The sequence below is a fragment of the Balaenoptera ricei genome, chromosome 6 (genome assembly GCF_028023285.1).
Source record: "Balaenoptera ricei isolate mBalRic1 chromosome 6, mBalRic1.hap2, whole genome shotgun sequence".
NCBI classification, from domain to species: Eukaryota; Metazoa; Chordata; class Mammalia; order Artiodactyla; family Balaenopteridae; genus Balaenoptera; species Balaenoptera ricei.
The window spans coordinates 72,983,606-73,005,567 of NC_082644.1; the positions used below are offsets into that span (position 1 = coordinate 72,983,606).

Here is a 21,962-nt window from a genome sequence, read left to right on the forward strand (position 1 = left end):
GTCTTCTACTACCTCCCCTGAATGATATGGCAGTAATATATAAATTTCCATTATTTTTGATACCAAAATCTGATAGCTATTGGTCAAAATTCTTCACTCTCAGGAAGAGTGATCTGAAAGGGCCCTTTTCAAAGGAAAGTAAGTCTGCCACCAATGGAATGCCCACATTCTGTTTTTTACTGGAATGGGTGATGAGGAAGAGAATCCGAAAGGCAAACTGAGTTTCATCAAAGGCATTCTGAGACAATTTTTATGAAGTTAAAAATATTTTATGCACTTAGAGTGACACCACCTTTAAATCGCTTATGATATTCAAGTGCCCTGGAACAAATTAAAAATTTAGACATAACATGGGAAATGATGATGGGGTTGGGGTCAGAATGAGAAGCTGGAACAGCAGAGAAAGGTCAAAGAGAGCCTTAAGGCCAGCATGCATCTTGAAGCAGGGAGTGACAACATCCATTTAAATCCTTGTGTTTCATGAGACTGATTATGGCTTACCACCAGCAGGCTGTGGTGCACAGGACATACTGCAGCACCGTCCATCCTATCACTCGATCTGCAATGTGTACTGGGTATCTGCTGTTGTTAAGACCCTTTAAGTTTAGTTATGCCGGGGATCCTCCTGGCTATTCTAGCTTTTCTTTCCCCAGCTGACATTTACTGAGCACTTGGTATATGTCAGTATCCTTCTAAGCATTTCACGTGTACCACTGTAAAAGCTTACAACAACCCTGTGAGGTAGGCGCTACATTATCCTCATCTTTCAGGAGAGGAAACTGAGGCACAGAGAGGCTAATTAACTTGCCCAAGGTCACACAGCTATTAAGTGGCAGAAGAGATATTCAAACCCTGGAAATCTCACTCTATATTCCAAGTTGCTACTGTGCCATCTGGACAAGTTTCTCATCTATAAACTTCTAAGGCTGTCTGTAAAATGGGGTTAATGATACCTACCTCACAGGATTCCCCACCTCCTCCTCCATTTGGAGGAGTAAATGAGATAATGTACGTGAAGGGTCTGCTACCAGTGTCAATATCGTCTTTATCAACCACAGACTTCAAGTCAGATGGGAGATCAGATGGCTTAGACAACGCTACACTGATAGAAATTTTCATTCTACAATTAAATCATAATTTTTAACGCTTAAAGAAAATCTCTCTATAAAAGAATGGAAAAATCTGATCTTTTGGGGCAGGCTAGTAAAGACAGAAAAATATTTGATAATGCATGCTTCTTACAAAAATGCACGGACCAAAAAATATCAAAACGCCATTTGTGAGCTTCACAAATGGAGAAAGAAAATGGAGACAAACACACCACACTCTGCATGGACATGAAGCAGTTTCTATGGCTCAGGCAGAATCTAGCACATCACCCCGTCTTCCGGCTGAGGAGCAGAGAATGAAGTGGGAATGAGGGTGGAACGAAGCACGGAGATGTAGTGAGAGGAAGGGAGGCGAGTGAGCTAGCTGCACTGGCTTCCCATTTGGTTCTCTAGGTCGGGTTAAGGCAGGATTCCCACCCTGGGCTGGGGCGGGGGGCTGTCTCTGCATAGGGCACTTTTGATACTGACAGCATGTAGGGCAAAGCTCTCTCCAGAAGTTTTCCCTAAAACATGTTGAAAAGAATCCTAGCAACAAGACTATCAGGTACCACCACAGCGATAATGTATTCTGCGTTCAAGTAATTGTGGAAACTTCTGGTTAAACAAACTGAATTAAATTTCCTCAGTACAGGACTTCTCAGAGCCTTTAATAGGAAAACACATGTGGCAAATACCCGAAAAAGATCTGTTTGGCAGCGTTTCTTGCGCTTATTTGCCAATGGAACCCCAGCAGCAAGAAGCACTCGGCTTGACCGGAACGTGCAGAGCACAGCTGGAGAACAGAGGCTCCTTCAGGCTGGATGATCCACCCTTCTCTCAGGCAGTGGCTCCCAAACTATAGCATACATCACAGTCTCCTGGAGGGCTTATGAAAACAGATTCCTGGTCTCTACCCCCATGAGTTTCTGACTGGGGTGGGGCCTGAGAATCTGCATTTCTAACAAATTCCCAGGTCCCACTTTGAGGACCATTGCTCTAATGCATTTCTAAATCACATGGGAAGCTTCCTGGAAGGGATATTACTACTTCTCAAAAATTAGGAACAAAGGCAGAAAGAATATATTAGGGAGGGTGCAAGATGAAAAAAAAAACTTTAAAAAAATGGCAGATGTCCTGTAATTCTGCTATTGCATTCAGATGAACCTTATTTCTTACATTTTGGTAGATGGAAATGTCTTTTAATTTCAGATTCCTCAGCCTGCCTTGTATTACTGTTACCTAAATACTCTTCTTGGCTTCCTTATTAAAATGCATGTTTCTCAAGGTCAAGGAATTGGTTGATTTTTATCTCCTAAGATGCCTATCACAGGATCCTGCATAGGGACAGTTTGCTTTTTGAGCCAAATCCGTATCTAGCCAAACCACAATTCCAAATTTGCCTCCCATTTTGGCAAATAAACCTATAAATTCTTTGTTAAATTAGGAAAATCATAATTCTTAAGACTCCAAGTGTAAATTCAGTATCATTATTCAATTCCAGTCCACGGTTGGTGCTATGTGAGTGACAGGCACCATGTAATTGACGGAAAGACCAGAAATTAAAGCCTGCTTTGAAATGGAAACTCAAACGTCAGGTTCAGTTTTTTTTTTTTTGGATTAACCAAGATGGCGGAGTAGAAGGACGTGCTGTCACTCCCTCTTGCGAGAGCACCAGAATCACAACTGGCTGCTGGACAATCATTGACAGGAAGACCCTGGACTTCACCAAGGAGGATACCCCACGTCCAAGGACAGAGGAGAAGCCACAGTGAGATGGTAGGAGGGGCGCAATCAGAGTAAAACCAAACCCCATAACTGCTGGGTGGGTGACTCACAGACTGGCGAACACTTATACCACAGAAGTCCACCCACTGGAGTAAAGGTTCTGAGCCCCACGTCAGGCTTCCCAACCTGGGGGTCAGGCAACGGGAGGAGGAATTCCTAGAGAATCAGACTTTGAAGGCTAGTGGGAATTGGATTGCAGGACTTTGACGGGACTGGGGGAAACAGAGATCCCACTCTTGGAGGGCACACACAAAGTAATGTGTGCATCAGGACCCAGGGGAAGGAGCAGTGAGCCTGGGGGAGACTGAACCAGACCTACCTGCTGGTGTTGGGGGGTCTCCTGCAGAGGCGAGTGGTGGCTCTGTTTCACCGTGGGGATAAGGACACTGGCAGCAGAGGTTCTGGGAAGTTCTCCTTGGCGTGAGCCCTCCCAGAGTCTGCCATTAACCCCACCAAAGAGCACGGGTAGTCTCCAGTGTTGGATTGCCTCAGGCAAAACAGCCAACAGGGAGGGAACCCAGCCCCACCCATCAACAGTCAAGTGGATTAAGGTTTTACTGAGCTCTGACCACCACAGCAACAGGGAGGGAACCCAGCCCCACCCATCAACAGTCAAGTGGATTAAGGTTTTACTGAGCTCTGACCGCCACAGCAACAGTCAGCTCTACCCACCACCAGAGCCTCCCATCAAGCCTCTTAGATAGCCTCAACCACCAGAGGGCAGACAACAGAAGCAAGAAAAACTATAATCCTGCAGCCTGTGGACCAAAAACCACAGTTACAGAAAGATAGAGAAGATGAAAAGGCAGAGGGCTATGTCGCAGATGAAGGAACAAGATAAAACCCCAGAAAAACAACTAAATGAAGTGGAGATAGGCAACCTTCCAGAAAAAGAATTCAGAATAATGATAGTGAAGATGATCCAGGACCTTGGAATAAGAATGGAGGCAAAGATTGAGAAGATGCAAGAAATGATTAACAAAGACCTAGAAGAATTAAAGAACAAACAAACAGAGATGACCAATACAATAACTGAAATGAAAACTACACTAGAAGGAATCAATAGCAGAATAACTGAGGCAGAAGAACGGATAAGTGACCTGGAAGACAGAATGATGGAATTCACTGCCGCGGAACAGACTAAAGAAAAAAGAATGAAAAGAAATGAAGACAGCCTAAGAGACCTCTGGGACAACATTAAACGCAACAACATTCGCATTATAGGGGTCCCAGAAGGAGAAGAGAGAGAGAAAGGACCAGAGAAAATATTTGAAGAGATTATAGTCGAAAACTTCCCTAACATGGGAAAGGAAATAGCCACCCAAGTCCAGGAAGCGCAGAGAGTCCCATACAGGATAAACCCAAGGAGAAACACGCCGAGACACATAGTAATCAAAGTGGCAAAAATTAAAGACAAAGAAAAATTATTGAAAGCAGTAAGGGAAAAACGACAAATAACATACAAGGGAACTCCCATAAGGTTAACAGCTGATTTCTCAGCAGAAACTCTGCAAGCCAGAAGGGAGTGGCATGATATACTTAAAGTGATGAAAGGGAAGAACCTACAACCAAGATTACTCTACCCAGCAAGGATCTCATTTAGATTTGATGGAGAAATCAAAAGCTTTACAGACAAGCAAAAGCTAAGAGAATTCAGCACCACCAAACCAGCTCTACAACAAATGCTAAAGGAACTTCTCTAAGTGGGAAACACAAGAGAAGAAAAGGACCTACAAAAACAAACCCAAAACAATTAAGAAAATGGTCATAGGAACATACATATCGATTATTACCTTAAACGTGAATGGATTAAATGCCCCAACCAAAAGACATAGACTGGCTGAATGGATACAAAAACAAGACCCATATATATGCTGTCTACAAGAGACCCACTTTAGACCTAGGGACACATACAGACTGAAAGTGAGGGGATGGAAAAAGATATTCCATGCAAATGGAAATCAAAAGAAAGCTGGAGTAGCTATACTCATATCAGATAAAATAGACTTTAAAATAAAGAATGTTACAAGAGACAAGGAAGGACACTACATAATGATCCAGGGATCAATCCAAGAAGAAGATATAACAATTATAAATATATATGCACCCAACATAGGAGCACCTCAATACATAAGGCAACTGCTAACAGCTATAAAAGAGGAAATCGACAGTAACACAATAATAGTGGGGGACTTTAACACCTCACTTACACCAATGGACAGATCATCCAAAATGAAAATAAATAAGGAAACAGAAGCTTTAAATGACACAATAGACCAGATAGATTTAATTGATATATATCGGACATTCCATCCAAAAACAGCAGATTACACGTTCTTCTCAAGTGCGCACGGAACATTCTCCAAGATAGATCACATCTTGGGTCACAAATCAAGCCTCAGTAAATTTAAGAAAATTGAAATCATATCAAGCATCTTTTCTGACCACAACGCTATGAGATTAGAAATGAATTACAGGGAAAAAAACGTAAAAAGGACAAACACATGGAGGCTAAACAATACGTTACTAAATAACCAAGAGATCACTGAAGAAATCAAAGAGGAAATCAAAAAATACCTAGAGACAAATGACAATGAAAACACGACGACCCAAAACCTATGGGATGCAGCAAAAGCAGTTCTAAGAGGGAAGTTTATAGCTATACAAGCCTACCTAAAGAAACAAGAAAAAGCTCAAGTAAACAATCTAACCTTACACTTAAAGAAACTAGAGAAAGAAGAACAAACAAAACCCAAAGTTAGCAGAAGGAAAGAAATCATAAAGATCAGAGCAGAAATAAATGAAATAGAAACAAAGAAAACAATAGCAAAGATAAATAAAACTAAAAGTTGGTTCTTTGAGAAGATAAACAAAATTGATAAGCCATTAGCCAGGCTCATCAAGAAAAAGAGGGAGAGGACTCAAATCAATAAAATCAGAAATGAAAAAGGAGAAGTTACAACAGACACTGCAGAAATACAAAGCATCCTAAGAGACTACTACAAGCAACTTTATGCCAATAAAATGGACAACCTGGAAGAAATGGACAAATTCTTAGAAAGGTATAACCTTCCAAGACTGAACCAGGAAGAAATAGAAAATATGAACAGACCAATCACAAGTAATGAAATTGAAACTGTGATTAAAAATCTTCCAACAAACAAAAGTCCAGGACCAGACGGCTTCACAGGTGAATTCTATCAAACATTTAGAGAAGAGCTAACACCCATCCTTCTCAAACTCTTCCAAAAAATTGCAGAGGAAGGAACACTCCCAAACTCATTCTATGAGGCCACCATCACCCTGATACCAAAACCAGACAAAGACACTACAAAAAAAGAAAATTACAGACCAATATCACTGATGAATATAGATGCAAAAATCCTCAACAAAATACTAGCAAACAGAATCCAACAACACATTAAAAGGATCATACACCACGATCAAGTGGGATTTATCCCAGGGATGCAAGGATTCTTCAATATACGCAAATCAATCAATGTGATACACCATATTAACAAATTGAAGAGTAAAAACCATATGATCATCTCAATAGATGCAGAAAAAGCTTTTGACAAAATTCAACACCCATTTCTGATAAAAACTCTCCAGAAAGTGGGCATAGAGGGAAGCTACCTCAACATAATAAAGGCCATATATGACAAACCCACAGCAAACATCATTCTCAATGGTGAAAAACTGAAAGCATTTCCTCTAAGATCAGGAACGAGACAAGGATGTCCACTCTCACCACTATTATTCAACATAGTTTTGGAAGTCCTAGCCACGGCAATCAGAGAAGAAAAAGAAATAAAAGGAATACAAATTGGAAAAGAAGAAGTAAAACTGTCACTGTTTGCGGATGACATGATACTATACATAGAGAATCCTAAAACTGCCACCAGAAAACTGCTAGAGCTAATTAATGAATATGGTAAAGTTGCAGGATACAAAATTAATGCACAGAAATCTCTTGCATTCCTATACACTAATGATGAAAAATCTGAAAGAGAAATTATGGAAACACTCCCATTTACCATTGCAACAAAAAGAATAAAATACCTAGGAATAAACCTACCTAGGGAGACAAAAGACCTGTATGCAGAAAACTATAAGACACTGATGAAAGAAATTAAAGATGATACCAACAGATGGAGAGATATACCATGTTCTTGGATTGGAAGAATCAACATTGTGAAAATGAGTATACTACCCAAAGCAATCTACAGATTCAATGCAATCCCTATCAAATTACCAATGGCATTTTTTACTGAGCTAGAACAAATCATCTTAAAATTTGTATGGAGACACAAAAGACCCCGAATAGGCAAAGCAGTCTTGAGGCAAAAAAATGGAGCTGGAGGAATCAGACTCCCTGACTTCAGACTATACTACAAAGCTACAGTAATCAAGACAATATGGTACTGGCACAAAAACAGAAACATAGATCAATGGAACAAGATAGAAAGCCCAGACATTAACCCACGCACCTATGGTCAACTAATCTATGACAAAGGAGGCAAAGATATACAATGGAGAAAAGACAGTCTCTTCAATAAGTGGTGCTGGGAAAACTGGACAGCTACATGTAAAAGAATGAAATTAGAATACTCCCTAACACCATACACAAAAATAAACTCAAAATGGATTAGAGACCTAAATATAAGACTGGACACTATAAAACTCTTAGAGGAAAACATAGGAAGAACACTCTTTGACATAAATCACAGCAAGATCTTTTTTGATCCACCTCCTAGAGTAATGGAAATAAAAACAAAAATAAACAAGTGGGACCTAATGAAACTTCAAAGCTTTTGCACAGCAAAGGAAACCATAAACAAGACGAAAAGACAACCCTCAGAATGGGAGAAAATATTTGCAAATGAATCAACGGACAAAGGATTAATCTCCAAAATATATAAACAGCTCATTCAGCTCAATATCAAAGAAACAAACACCCCAATCCAAAAATGGGCAGAAGACCTAAATAGACATTTCTCCAAAGAAGACATACAGATGGCCACGAAGCACATGAAAAGATGCTCAACATCACTAATTATTAGAGAAATGCAAATCAAAACTACAATGAGGTATCACCTCACTCCTGTTAGAATGGGCATCATCAGAAAATCTACAAACAACAAATGCTGGAGAGGGTGTGGTGAAAAGGGAACCCTCTTGCACTGTTGGTGGGAATGTAAATTGATACAGCCACTATGGAGAACAATATGGAGGTTCCTTAAAAAACTAAAAATAGAATTACCATATGACCCAGCAATCCCACTACTGGGCATATACCCAGGGAAAACCGTAATTCAAAAAGACACATGCACCCGAATGTTCATTGCAGCACTATTTACAATAGCCAGGTCATGGAAGCAACCTAAATGCCCATCAACAGACGAATGGATAAAGAAGATGTGGTACATATATACAATGGAATATTACTCAGCCATAAAAAGGAACGAAATTGAGTCATTTGTTGAGACGTGGATGGATCTAGAGACTGTCATACAGAGTGAAGTAAGTCAGAAAGAGAAAAACAAATATCGTATATTAATGCATGTATGCGGAACCTAGAAAAATGGTACAGATGAGCCAGTTTGCAGGGCAGAAGTTGAGACACAGATGTAGAGAATGGACATATGGACACCAAGGGGGGAAAACTGCGGTGGGGTGGGGATGGTGGTGTGCTGAATTGGGCGATTGGGATTGACATGTATACACTGATGTGTATAAAACTGATGCCTAATAAGAACCTGCAGTATAAAAAAACAAACAAAACAACTAATACTAAACTTTCATTGGGTTATTTGTATGGAAATATGTTAATATAAATGTTTCAGACATTACATGAAATTTCTAAAAATCTTATATTTGTATTTGTATGGAAATATGTATGGAAATATGTTAATATAAATGTTTCAGACATTACATGAAATTTCTAAAAATCATATTTGTATTTGTATGGAAATATGTATGGGAATATGTTAATATAAATGTTTCAGACATTACATGAAATTAAAAAAAAAAAAAAAAAAAAAAAAAAACGTCAGGTTCAGTGCTTGCTCAGAAAGAAAGCACCAAGAACACACAGCCACAGCTGGACTCCTGGTGAGGTAGGTCTCACTGGCACCAACTTCAGGTCAAACAAATAACGCAGGCCGAGGAAAGAGAGGGGCAAGATGGGATCCCTGCGGGGAGGAAGGGAAGAAGGAATCGGAAAAAGAAAGGAGGAAACTCCTCTGTCTCTGTGCAGGTGAGAGCACCAAGCCAGGAATTACTCATCAGTTTGTGGTGAGGTTATGACTGAATGGATTTCCAAGTAAATCCACAGAGCATTTTTCCCCCTTCCTTCCTGGATGGACGTGGCTATAAACTCTGTAGCCCCATTCTGTTCTGCATCTCTCTAGAGGTGGCCCAGAGTAACTCATTCCTGAAAGGGCAGCCTCTCTTTAGGAAAAGGCGTGGCACCACCTCCCTCAGAGAAGGGAGCTTGTGTGGGCACCACAGTGCATGCTCCCCTTGAGACCACCCGAGTGATCTGGAGAAATGTTCTCGGCCCTTTGGTTCCCTGTGCACGATCCTGATGGTAACTTTCTAGGGGGCGTGGAAATAAACCATGGGTTCTAGACACAGCCGTCTCCACTTACAATTTGAAAAAGCGTCAGGCTGGGTGTAAAGGCAAACAATCTGACAGGCATTTAAATGGATGTAAAAGGAACATGAGGCAGAAAATAATGTTAGGCAACAGTTCCTTCAGATGCAAGAAGCACATTGTGAAAACGATACTTATAAATGAAACGCAACCATTTAATCTTACTACTCTATAATGAATTCCTCACACTAGAGTAATTTGCTGTAAAAATAAATACACGTTTTCCAAATGCCTTCTCTGCTCTAGGCAGGTCTAAAATGGATTTATAATCAGAGAGCCTCTGTCTTGCCTGTTCTGATCGACAAAGCCATCTAATTTTTTGTTCAAATGACCTGTGGAACTTCTGGATACCAATCCTTTGAAGATTCAGAGTAAACTTTCCGGTTTTTCATTAGGGAGCTGCACTTTAAAGAAGGGAAAAACACACTGTCAGAAACCACTGTGGAAATCAGAAAATGCACAGAACACTTGGCACTGGGCAGGATCTGGTACTGGGATGCGGCGTCTTTCCTAAGCGCTGCTCTGTGTTCAGGTGACGTGTCTGTGCCTGCTCTCCCCTCAAGGTCACTGAGTACACATACGTGTCACGGGGCAGGGGAAAGAGAGAGAGACTCTAGCCGTAGGAGTCAAGGGGACCTGTCAGGAGGCCAGTAAACAGAACCTAGGAAAAACTCATCTAAAAGCAACATGCAGTCTTTGGTCTCAGGGGTCTTCAGTACTGTTTGGGGGAGGACTGTTGCTTTCTTCTGGAGGATTCATCTGAACGGGCCCTGGTGGTGTTCCTTGACAGGGAAGTGCTCTGGCATTCTGGAGGAGATAAATCCTTCTCATGTGGCTCCGTTCTGGACATTACAGAGTAGCCAGTACCTCTGGTTCTGGCCACTAATGCCAATATAAATATCCCAGACACTGTGACAACCAAAAGCACCACCCCATTTCCAAAGACGGGGGTCCCCGTCTGTCAGAGAACCACGCCGGGTCCTTGCACGCCCACTGACCCTGGGGGAGCTAACAGTACCGTTAACCCGGGAAGCTAAGTGCCGGGGTAAGAGTTCAGTTCAGCTAAGTTACTCCACGGTATTACTGCCTCAGCATCCATTCGGTTTGGCCAAGCAGCCTGCGTGGGCCTTAAAACGACATTGGCTCCTTCATGCAAGCAAATGCTGTGGAGAGCAGCCCGCAGAGTCACGTGCAAATGTAAGCTCCTGAAAGGACCCCCTCGATGGCCCTTGTGAACAAGTCTCCCCCTGCCTCCCAGGGCCTTCCCCGTTGGCGCCCCTTAGGTAAGACCCCCATGGAGCTCACCAAAACCCCATTTTGGTTTGAAGTGAACAACCCGGCCTTAGTCTGGGAACCTCAAAGCATTCCACCCACAGACCCCAATCAAGAAAGACTTGTGCCCAGGTCCTGCGTTGACCTCCCCACGTGGCCCCTCCAGGTGTGCAGGTACTTCCTCCAGGACCTGTGAGTCATAAACTTCTCTATCTCAATTTCTCTTGTGGTGTTTTGCTCACCATCTGGCACCCTGGGGGTTTTCTTAGCAAATGTTAATGTAACAAAATCATAACATGTTCGTAAACTGTGGGATAGGAGGGGTCAGAAGTACGTCCCTAAAGACTATGTTTTTAAGGTTCTCTGCTCTGTATGAAATAAGGCAGGACAATGCCTGAAAAGCAGCTTGTTCTCTCAGAGAGGTTTGTGCGTTCTTGTTCTGAACGTTGTGCCTGGGAGGTACTAAATTAAGATGGAGAAGGCTGTGGGGACATCTGTGGGTAGTAATGTCACCTCTTTATGATAACGGAGACAGTGAAAAAGAATCAGGCCAAGCTTGAATGGGCAGCTCAACAGGAACCTGATGTTCTACCAGCAGCATTACTGAGTCTGAAAGATGCGGAGGGCAGGAAGGTCAGCTTGATACATTGTCAGGGAGTTGTCTTGTTGGGAGTCGCAGGATAAGATGCATCTCTGGGGGTAAGATGTAGCTGTAAATTACTCTCTGGCTTATACATCCTAATTCCTAAAATGTCGATAATATTATCAAAAGTTGCAGTGTGGGCTTACTGTGCTGTGATGAGTAGTGAAGGGAAGGGCCAGCGCTGACCTTGTTTAATATTCAGGGCATGGCACAGCCTGGGCATGTGAATAAGATGGGAATCAGCCCCGACTGGAGGACCAGAAGCACGGCCCCTGCTGTGTGACCTCTGTGACCTCCGTGGTTGCTGCTCTCCCCTCCCTTGGGCTTTCAGGCAGCATCTCATCTCTCAAGGTCTCTCCGCACTCCTGTGGCCCTTAGTACCTGACACCCCTCTCTCCTCCTCTGGCACCCCCTGCATATGCGCTGGCTTGATTCACTTCTCATTTGTGCTGCGGAGCTTGAGGGTAAGGATCTCACTTTATAAATCACTATTTTCCCTCCCTCAGGAGACCTTGCGCAGCCTTGCACACCTAAGTGCTCAAGAAATATTTTTCCCTTGATGGAGAGAGTAAGGACTCTCACGTACGGCCTTCTACTCGTGATTCTCATTCCACACGCCACACAAAGCCCAGGATGGAACTTGGGGATGTGTGAGAGAGAAGACAGGAAAAAGGGACTGGTCCCTTGACGAGGGAGTTGATTCTGACCAATGGACACCAGACAGAACCAAATCTGGGAAGTCATAACCTATATTCCAACTCACTCGAAACACCCGGCTCTGATTTCAATGGTGATGCGATGCCTGTGGCTCTACATGGAAACAGCCTCAGGGGTTCTAGGTGCTGGTGGCACTTAATGGCACTTGAATTACATGATGGCACCGTGAGGGTCCCTGTCGCCCTTGGCTTGTCCATGGTTCTAGGTGGCACTAGCATCGTGGTGGAGATTCTAGAGCTCTGCATTTCCATGGGATCAAACCAGTTCTGGCTGGTTCAAACTAGTTGTGAATGATTTAAACTAGACAAAAGTGCTTCTTCAGGGATCAAACAGGCTCGCTCCTTTTAAATCTTGAGAAGACAGATTCAGACAGGTTATGGCTGGTTTGCACTGAGTCACCCTTGCACTGACTTGGTTCAGACTAGCCAGGGTAGATCTGATCAAATGGCTCGTTTTAGGTGAAGCAAGCCAGTTCAATCTAGCTTGAACAGGATCAACCGGTTCAAATGCAATGACAGCTAGTTTGAACCACACTGTATCACGGATGTTTTAGTCACTGGTCTCTAGCTGTACATGGAAATACAGTGATACAGCTCTCACATATTATATTGGAAATATAATACTTAAAATGTTATCCTTCCTCATCTTTTCAACTTTTCAAAGCTTATCACTTTTTCCTCAAGACTGGCCATTAAGAACAACCAAATTATATAGCATTTATACATCAGGACTCCAGCATACTTTGGAAATCTTTTTTCCGTTTAGAACTGTTGGCAGGTACATGTATAAGCATTGCCTGCTGTGTCACCTCAATCTCCTCTCCTCTAAGCTCGGGACATGAGGTGTGGGGTGACCACTACGGACGGCTCAGGTGCCCACATGTGCCCACCGCCCCCCTCGGAGCACACGGCACCCCCTCACCTTGATCCTGCTTACTGCTTCCTGGGCCTGCATCATGCGCACGTTTTTGGAGGGGGTTTTGTCTGAGAGAAGCTGGGTGGAGCCAAGGTAATTGGCAGCAAAAATGATTCCATCGATCAAGTCCTCAGGGTCACAAGGTCCAGGAACTGTAACACACAGAGCCGCGGTGGTGAGTGAAGCCACGCTAAACCCCCGATCACACCACCTCTCCCCTGCCGCTCACCTCCAGCACAGGTGGGCCAGTCCCAGAGACCCCTGAGCAGGTACATCAACCTGCGAGTCTAGAGCATTTCTCTGGTCTACCTTCACTCAGCCCTCATTTGCAAATAGCAGGAACAATTTCTTCTTAGAGTAGCTTATTTCACCCAGTCCATTTATTGTGAGAAACAATGTGCATATTTATTTAAACATGAAACATAAAATTCAGTGATAAAAGATGTTGTTTTGCCTGTTAGACTGCGAGCTCTTTGGGACAAAGAGCATGTCACAGTCATCTCTGGCTCTCCTGTGTCTAGTCAGTGTCTGTCACCCAGTGGGTTTCAAATAAATGTTTGCTGGACAAATGGTTAGGTGAGCAGTAGAAAAACTCATTTTACAGCAGTTCCTTTACTCGCCACCCATGCATATCGCCCCCTTCTATTTTATCCATAATGGGGGAAACAAATTTTATAAATCAGAAAAATGAGTATTTGTTGCCAAATGTTTGGATTCCCAAAATAGCCTCTAACCTGAAATCTGCAAGAGAGGTAACATTACCCTAAAGCCATGGTCTCATGCTGCTAACCTTGCTGACTTACAGGCTATAATGTTCCCGGCCTGCGTCCACGTACATATCAATTCCAAGGAAAACTGGAATTTTCTGTTCTCATTCACCAGCTTTTTAAATCAAACCTTAGTTTTAAATATTTAAAATGGGGGCATCTGATTCTAAGCACAATCACCTGTAAACCCGACTGGAAATTAAAACATGTTTTGGAATAATATGTAACTTTACAACAGATGCGCTAAGAAAGGCGTTTTAATTCTGCAGTGAAAACATATGTATTTTCCTTGGCTTGAACACCATATTTGGAAAGACTAAAATATACTTTTTAACCCACTGTTAAAACCTCAGGGTCTTAAATTAGATAATTTGAAATGGAAACAATTTGCTTTTTCCTCTTGGAGAGCTAATCTGAAATGGTTTTTATCTTTATCCTTACACATCCAGCTCATCTTGAGCTTAAACAGCTGCTTCCCACGATAAGCTACTTATCAGAATACAGCCTTAAAGTAATCTATTCATTTTCCTAAAACCAAGTTGGTGGTGGAAAAAAAGAAATTTAACAATGTTTTAGGAAAGGCCTTCACAAAGCGTGTGTGTAGTAATTAAGCCAGGAAACCTGTTAGTTTTCTGATTCTCAATCTTTCTGAGAAAGACTCTGGATAAACACTGAGTGGTACACAGCCAAAGCTGCCTCCACCACACACCAGTCACTTACATGCTTCTCAACAGCTACACCCTTCCTACCCTGAAGCTTTTATAGATGTGAGAAGGATGCAGGTTATTTACAATGTACAACTTTAGGTATATAGCAGGGAAGCACTGTCAAACTAAAATAATGCATGGACAAGTTTGGATCCACACTATGCCTTGTAAAAAGTAAGAGATTATCAGTCTTCTCTCATAAATTCCAGTGATAGATTTATAATGTTACATAATCATTTCTGACAGCCCGGTATTGAGGAGAAAAAGGTCTCACCTGGAATAGCAACTTTTAAAAAGCTTCCATTTATTTTGTGAAAATAATGAATGTTAAAAGAATAACAAAAATGCAACATCTTCTCAATGGGACTTCCAATATCAATATATTCATCAGTGGATTTAGCTCTTTTTACTGAAAAGGGTCCTTCTTTAATCATAATGAGTATGGATATACAGATATGTTTAAGAGCAATCCAGATAATATTTAAGTGACTGTATAAATGTCAGGCAGCCAAGAGACAGAAATATTGGACCTAAACAAATATATATTTGAGATATGATCTTATGTCAATTATACTCTGGGGAAACTGACTAGAATCAAATGTCATGGTATTACACTCACAAAAAACAGCCCGAATTTCATAAGTTCATTTCAGGCTCAGTGCTAGTGTATTTTTTAAAAGTTAAAAAAATTAAAGTTATAATGGTCCTAAGTCAAAGAATTGCAGGTTTTCCTTTTCAGTGATGCCTTTATGTTGCTCTGTGGGTGAACGAGCACACACGTTATATCTTCAAGCTCCTGTTAATGCCGAGCTTGAAAATCTCTGGGCCTAGAGGAATGGATATGAAGAATAGTTTTGACTATCCTGAAATAGTCAACTTCTGAAAACTCCCCGAGGTACTCTTGTGGAGTTTTGGAGCTTTGCAAGATGGTGGAAATCATTTCCAAGTTACTCAAGAAAGAAACCTGAGTAACAACCAAACCTATGAGCTTGTCCTGGGCTTCAGGCCCAAGGGTTCAGGTAGGTTTCTGAATCCAGGTAATTCATTCTTGGGCAGTGGAACACACCAACTGTTCATGCACAGGATCCAAAGGCTAGACACGATGTCTGGGCATCTTTTGGCCCCCAGAAAATTCTCCTTCAAGGAAATGACAATCTACCCTGCCCCCCAAATCATCTGCTATCCTCCCTGGTAGAGGATCAGTAGCACGCTCCAGTGGTGTGGCCTGACCTCAAGCTGGGATGTCTAGCCTGGATTGAGTTTTGGCCCCACCAGGCCTGTTGACAGGATACATTTGTGCAGTGAACAACCTGCACAACCATGGGTGGCAGTCCTGCATCAGATATTTTTTTTTTCAGGTTAATAAATTGTAATTTTATTGTAAATGAATTGAGAAGTCAGAGGAGGGTGTTAGACAAAAATTTACATAATTTGTTTAGCGTTAAAAAATTACTTTGGAGGATTCTAAGAAGATGGTAGTAGTAGCATAGTTTTTAATTCTCTCTTAATCACCACCTAAAACAAAGAAACTAGATAGGGAAACCAAAAACCATTGGAATATATTTACAACAAAACTAGGTGACAAGATATTGCCAGGAACACCAAACTACAAGCAAATTGCCAGAATCCATAGGACCTGCATAATATCAACATTTGTGTGGCAGAAAACAAAGGCACTGCATCGGATATTGATTACAGGGAGAATGGTGGAGTCAGACTTCTGGTTCCCAGCCTGTCTCTGCTACTCTAACTGTGGGATCTTGGGAAGGTTGCTCACCCCCTGCATGACTCAGTTCTCTCATGCATAACATGGGGATAATGATAAAACCCACTTCACAAGATCAACGTGAGGATTCAATTAGTTATTACACAGAAAGTGCTTAGAACAGTACCTGGCAGACAGTAAGAAAGAGCTTGATAAATGTTACTATCACTAGGTCATCCAAGCAAGAGACGGGAATTACTGGGAAGGTCTTTTTATTTATTTATTTTTTAAATGAAGAGCAAAATTTCTCCCTTAGTTAAACATCATTCCCACTTGAATGGGCCTTGATGGATGCAAGAGATATACTGGACTAGAGATAAGGAGACTTGGGTTTTAGATCCAATATGGCCAGTTCTAGGCTGGGCAAAGCCCCCAGCCTCACCCCAGCCTCAGAGTCTCCTGGACAGAATCAGCAAAGGCAGGGAGGAGGGTCTTTGAGAGGTTCACGGCTATTGCTGTTTTAGTCTAAGATTCTAAGACTTAAGACTGAGAATAGGTGACTTTGTGGTCTTTTTTCCCCACTATCGTCTTACAGCCCAGGGCTTCCAATACCTAAAATGCTAGAAGATTCATGAATGACTCGGTGTTCAATATTTCCTTCTCAGCTCTTACCTTCGACGTAGGTTGGGAATGAAGCCAAGCTTTTTCTTGACTGTAATTAAGACAAAGAGGTTTCAAAAAGGGCAAAGCATGATGAAAAATGCATTAACACAGCCATTCGTGCAACATGAAAAATAAATACATCACCAATGACAGATATTAACCAGTTGTCAACCATTTTTGGCTACAAAAAGTGAAGCATGAATAAACATATGCATTTATTATTAAAGGTTACCCAAAGCCCAGAACCACCCATTCATATTTTAGATAATCTAAAAATCCTACATTCTACAATCAGAGAGATGTCTGTCATCTTAAAAAATAACCCATGGACCAAAATTCATAATCAGTAATAGCAATAAAAAGGACTCAATTTGTATTCTTAAGAATCTGGGTGTCTAAGTGAGAAACTGCTGATTAGTAAAGGCACCAGTGAAATGATTATATGCTAAAATTAAGAATTCCCTTTGAGAATTTTATTCCACTTAATGTCTTTGCTGCACTGATCTCTAACTGTGCTAAAAATGATTGCTACAGTTTTTATCTCTTCCTTTCATCCCTTACTGATGTATTTTAGTTTAAAAAATCCATTACATAAGTTATTATTGTGTTACCTTAAAATAAGAACCCAATAAACAAAGAGGTAATTTAAAAACCCTGGAATTTCTTATACTAAGTAAAACCTCATAGCAAAGGTCAGTCTCCCAAAGCATCCTTGGAAGTGGATATAATCAGCTAGAAACCTTCTAGAACCTGACTGGATGGCAGTTTCAATGCTAGCTCTCAGAGGAGCAGTTACTTACCACTTGGTTCCTTTCACAAGCAAATGTCCTAGAGTTAACTCTCAGTGGAATAAGAATAGGTAATTAATTCCTGCTCCAACCAGTGACAGAATTTGCAGCTGGTATGTCTAGGGCAGGGTGATGAGAGCATTACAGCAGAGTGGAGAGCTAATGTAAAAGACAAGAGTCCCTAAAATGGGCAAATTCAGGGTTTGCATGGCCAAGGGTTATCTTTAGAAAACCTAAAGATTTTCATTGCTAACAATCTACCAGGTGTTAGGTGATCATTTCAGAACAAGACTATCTAGTACAACATAGCTGCTCAGTAGGTTGACTTGAATTGATGGTATACTCTGAGGTGCCTAGTGGACTTGAAGACCGAAGGGCCCTGGATGATGGCTGGGATATCACGGGAAACAACTCCATATCACAGCACTTTATACAGTGCTCTTCACTTGGAAGATGGGAATGGCTAAGGAATGATTAATTAGTTAATATTTGCACAACATTCTAAAAAATATTAGTGTTAATTGTTATGTGAAAAATTGGAGGCAGTCAAAGAAACCATTTTAAGACTCTAAACTCAATCCAGGACAATGACAGGAATTCAACACTAATCACACAATACACAATGCAGATCAATCTCAGTAAACCTGCTGTAGATGTGCTCACTGGGATGAAATGGTTCCTCACACCAAAGAGGGTGGGTTTCTGGTTTCAGAAAGGATCACCTTTAAAGAAACTAAGGACACAAGATCACCAGGATCGAAAAGTTACTGGCTGCTAATGCATTTATGGAAAGATGCACACCTAGTGAAAGCCAAGATTATGTGGATAGGAGAAAAGAGGACTCCAATTTCAATGGTGCTTCACATTAATTTTACTTTCCATTTACTCAAGTGAGAAGATAGGCCCAGCTGAGTGCCTGTTGGCTTAAACTCTGTTGCTTTAAGGAAAAAAATCCGTAACTTCATGGTATGCAGATGAAAGCTAGCTTCTTCATAAGAGCCAAAGACTTTTAGATAATTATTCCCCAACCATTTCCCTGTCCTTGCCCTCAGCATCTATGGGCAATGAGGGCTTTACTTCATCTAATCAAAATGGTTTAGCCTCCAGGTACAACCAAGAAGCCAATTTATATTTATATTTTCTTGGGCTATTAGATTTAGATTTTAGCTACAAAAGAATTGCTTTAGTCTATGGCTCTAAAAGCTGCTGTTTTATTTAGAGTCACAATGGAGGGCATTTGGTACATTCACTTATTCTCTATTCATGAACTCATGACTGGCTTTCTTTAGTCTCTGGGGTAGTAAATTTTTTTTTAAAGAGTTTTGTGAAACGAAAGAGTCTCTAATTATTGCACACAAAGAGGATTTTCATCATTATTTCTAAAGATATGCAGAAACATGTACCAAATGAGAAACTTGCTTATTATATCTGATGAATAATCAAATGCTGAATATTCAGATGTCTGATTAGCCCTGTGTTTTCCCATATGTGGACAGAGATGAACATTAGTTGATCCTTAACATTCAAGAATTAATAAAGCCACATTCAAGAAGTTAAAGGCCAAATCTTTGGGATGTTCCAGGAGGTCACATAAACCATGTGTAGAGCCTGGAGGCTTGAAAACTGCAATAATAACATACGAGCTACCTTGTCCATTCAGTGTGTGACCTGCAAGTACTCTTCATCGCAGGGATAGCAGATTCTGGTGTTAAGAGCCTGGGCTCTCTGGAGATCTGGATTCAAAACCTGGCCCTACCACATGTGAGATCTGGGACCTCAGGTAAGTTACTTAACCTCTCAGCTTCCTCCACTAACAAATGAGGACATTAATTCTTACCTCGCAGAAGTATTTTAAGGATTAAACGAGATACTATGTGACTTGCTTGGCCTGGTGCCTGAACGCCATAAATGCTCAAGAAATGGTAACTCTCATTACTGTTATTATCACTGTGGCTTTTCTTCTTGCCATTTGTTCTTACCTATTCGTGTGCTATGAATAAAGTACATGGTGATGTTGTAGGATGCAGGGCCAGCAGAAACTGTAAGCCATTACTCCTGTTCCTGTGGCCTGATGAAGACCAGAGAAGGACAGAGCATATTTCAAATCTAAATTCTAATGTTGGCGCCATTTCAGAGAAGGTCTCCTTATGTTTGTTTGGTTTAATATAAATAGATTAATGAAAATACTTCTCCCCTGCATGAATATTTAATGGCAAACGTATGTGAATTCAATGATATTTTAAGGGTAAATTTTAACTAAGACTCCTTTTAGAAGCGATCTGCCACTCAGGTTAAAATGGAGATCGCTTTCTTGCATTGAATTTAATGGAAAATTATTAGCAAAAGGAAGGAAAAATGAGACAATCATTCATTATGTGGTTTAGCTCTTTAACGCATGTCCTCAGTGTTGATTAGGCAGCATCTATATTTAGAATGAGCTGAGCCCACACACAGACGATGGTGCAGGCCAGTGTTTACCTGATGCTAGGTCCTAAGTAGGTGAGGGTAGCAGTTAGTCAGGTGTAAAAGGACAACAGGTGCTGGAGAGGGCAATGGCTCCCTCTCAGGGGAAAAACACCTGCCCGTTTCTAGCCCCGGAACCCTTAGTGGGAGCAAGCAGCATCTTCTCTCTTAAATATTCTCTGCCAGAGCTCAGCATGGCCTCCATCAGTAGGGTGACCATACGATTTGCTGTCCAAAGGGACACTTTAAGGCTGCACTGTCCAGCAGCCCCTAGCCACACACAGCTATTTAAGTTCATTTAAATGGAATAAAATGCAAAATTCATTTCCTCAGTGCCGCTAGCCACACCTCAAGGCCTTGCTAGGCACATGTGGCAGTGTCTACCATATGGGACAGTCCAAAAGTAAAACATTCCCTGCATCACAGAAAGCTCTCCTGGACAGCGCTGCTGCTTTAAAAAGTGAGAAGGGGTGCTCACCAGGTGTACTGCTGGGACAACAGGTGTGAACCGGAACCTCCCCAGGTAAGCCAGGACAAGCAGTCATCCTGTTGTCATGAAAGATATTTCACTTGGGCCTGAAATAAATCAGGTTTTAAGAAACCAGCCCATTTCCCAAACCACACGGCAACTGTAATGCCATGGCACTGAGGCTCATAGCACCTCTAGGAAGGACGCTGCTAAACAGAGCTTTTGATGTCCCAAGTCCAAGAGAACCTTCTGCAGTCATGGCAATGTTCAGTAATCTCTGCTTCCAGTACAATAGCCACTAGTCACGTGTGGCAACTGAGCCCTTGAAATGTGGCTAGTGTGCCTGAGGAAGTGACTTTTTCATTTTATTTATGGATTAAAATAGACACCTGTGGCTAGCGGCTGTCAAATTGGATGGCATGGCTTTATCACCGAATTCCCCGCTGGAGAGATGAGAATTTTTCTCCGCAGGGTAATCTGGGTGAGCAGCTCTGTTGGAGGCTGGAGAAAGCACAAACCAGAAGCAGAATACGACATAACGGACTGATGGTTTTTGAAACAAAACGGTACCCTACCTCTTTATTTGTGGAGGCTTCCGTGGGGTCACTGGGATGAAGGGGTGTGCTCGAAGACTCTGCACCCAGGGGTGAGGAACTGCCAGGAGATGGGGACTGGAACACAGACAGCAGAGGAAAACACAGTGAGCATCGCATAGTGAGGGCCTGGGGGAACCGCCCAGCCTTGCGGGAGAGAGAGGCGCACGCAGCTGAAGAACATTTCAGCAGTGAGAAAACTTCCTTGGAAAGGAACTGCCAAATGTACGTAGAAGGCTTGGATTTGTCAAGCTTTCGTTAAATTCCTGCCCTGTTTTCAAAGGAGCCCTTACAGTTCAGCCTCACCCGGCCCCCCACCTTAGGCCAAGTGTTTAAACATCGCAAAAGTTGAATATCAAACTTAAAGCCCTAGGTGAATAAAGCTAATAGTGATACTCAAATGTTTCCATTTTTAAAACATTTTTCTTACGGAGGGAAACAAAGACTTTGGGTGCTAAATGTCTTATAAAATCACCTGCCCAAGATTACCTGAAAGGAAAAGGAAAAATTAAAACATGAATTTTTAAAGAGGCAGCTGGGACTAATTTCGATGACTGGACACCACACCACCTGTGAAATATTTTTTCTGATATAATCCAGAGGCCACTGAAAACACAGAGATATTTCGGCATCCAAAAAACATTACCTTGGATACTCTTAGAAGAGTTAAAGAATTCTTTGTTAAATGGTATGTTTAAAAATAAGGCACAGGAAAGGTTTGGAAAGCAC

The 21,962-nt window shown here is 41.7% G+C and overlaps 1 protein-coding gene across 2 annotated transcripts in view; it reads right to left on the reverse strand.

Annotated features, from left to right (window-relative positions):
- The window catches only part of APBA1 (amyloid beta precursor protein binding family A member 1), a 243,280-nt gene that overhangs the window by 27,290 nt on the left and 194,028 nt on the right, over positions 1 to 21,962 (reverse strand). For both annotated transcript variants that reach the window (XM_059924869.1, XM_059924868.1), the window contains exons 3-5: positions 21,216 to 21,311; positions 16,930 to 16,969; positions 13,085 to 13,230 (exon numbers count right to left, since the gene is read on the reverse strand). In XM_059924869.1, the coding sequence (XP_059780852.1) occupies positions 13,085 to 13,230; positions 16,930 to 16,969; positions 21,216 to 21,311 (282 nt within the window). The remainder of the gene's footprint in view (positions 1 to 13,084; positions 13,231 to 16,929; positions 16,970 to 21,215; positions 21,312 to 21,962) is intronic.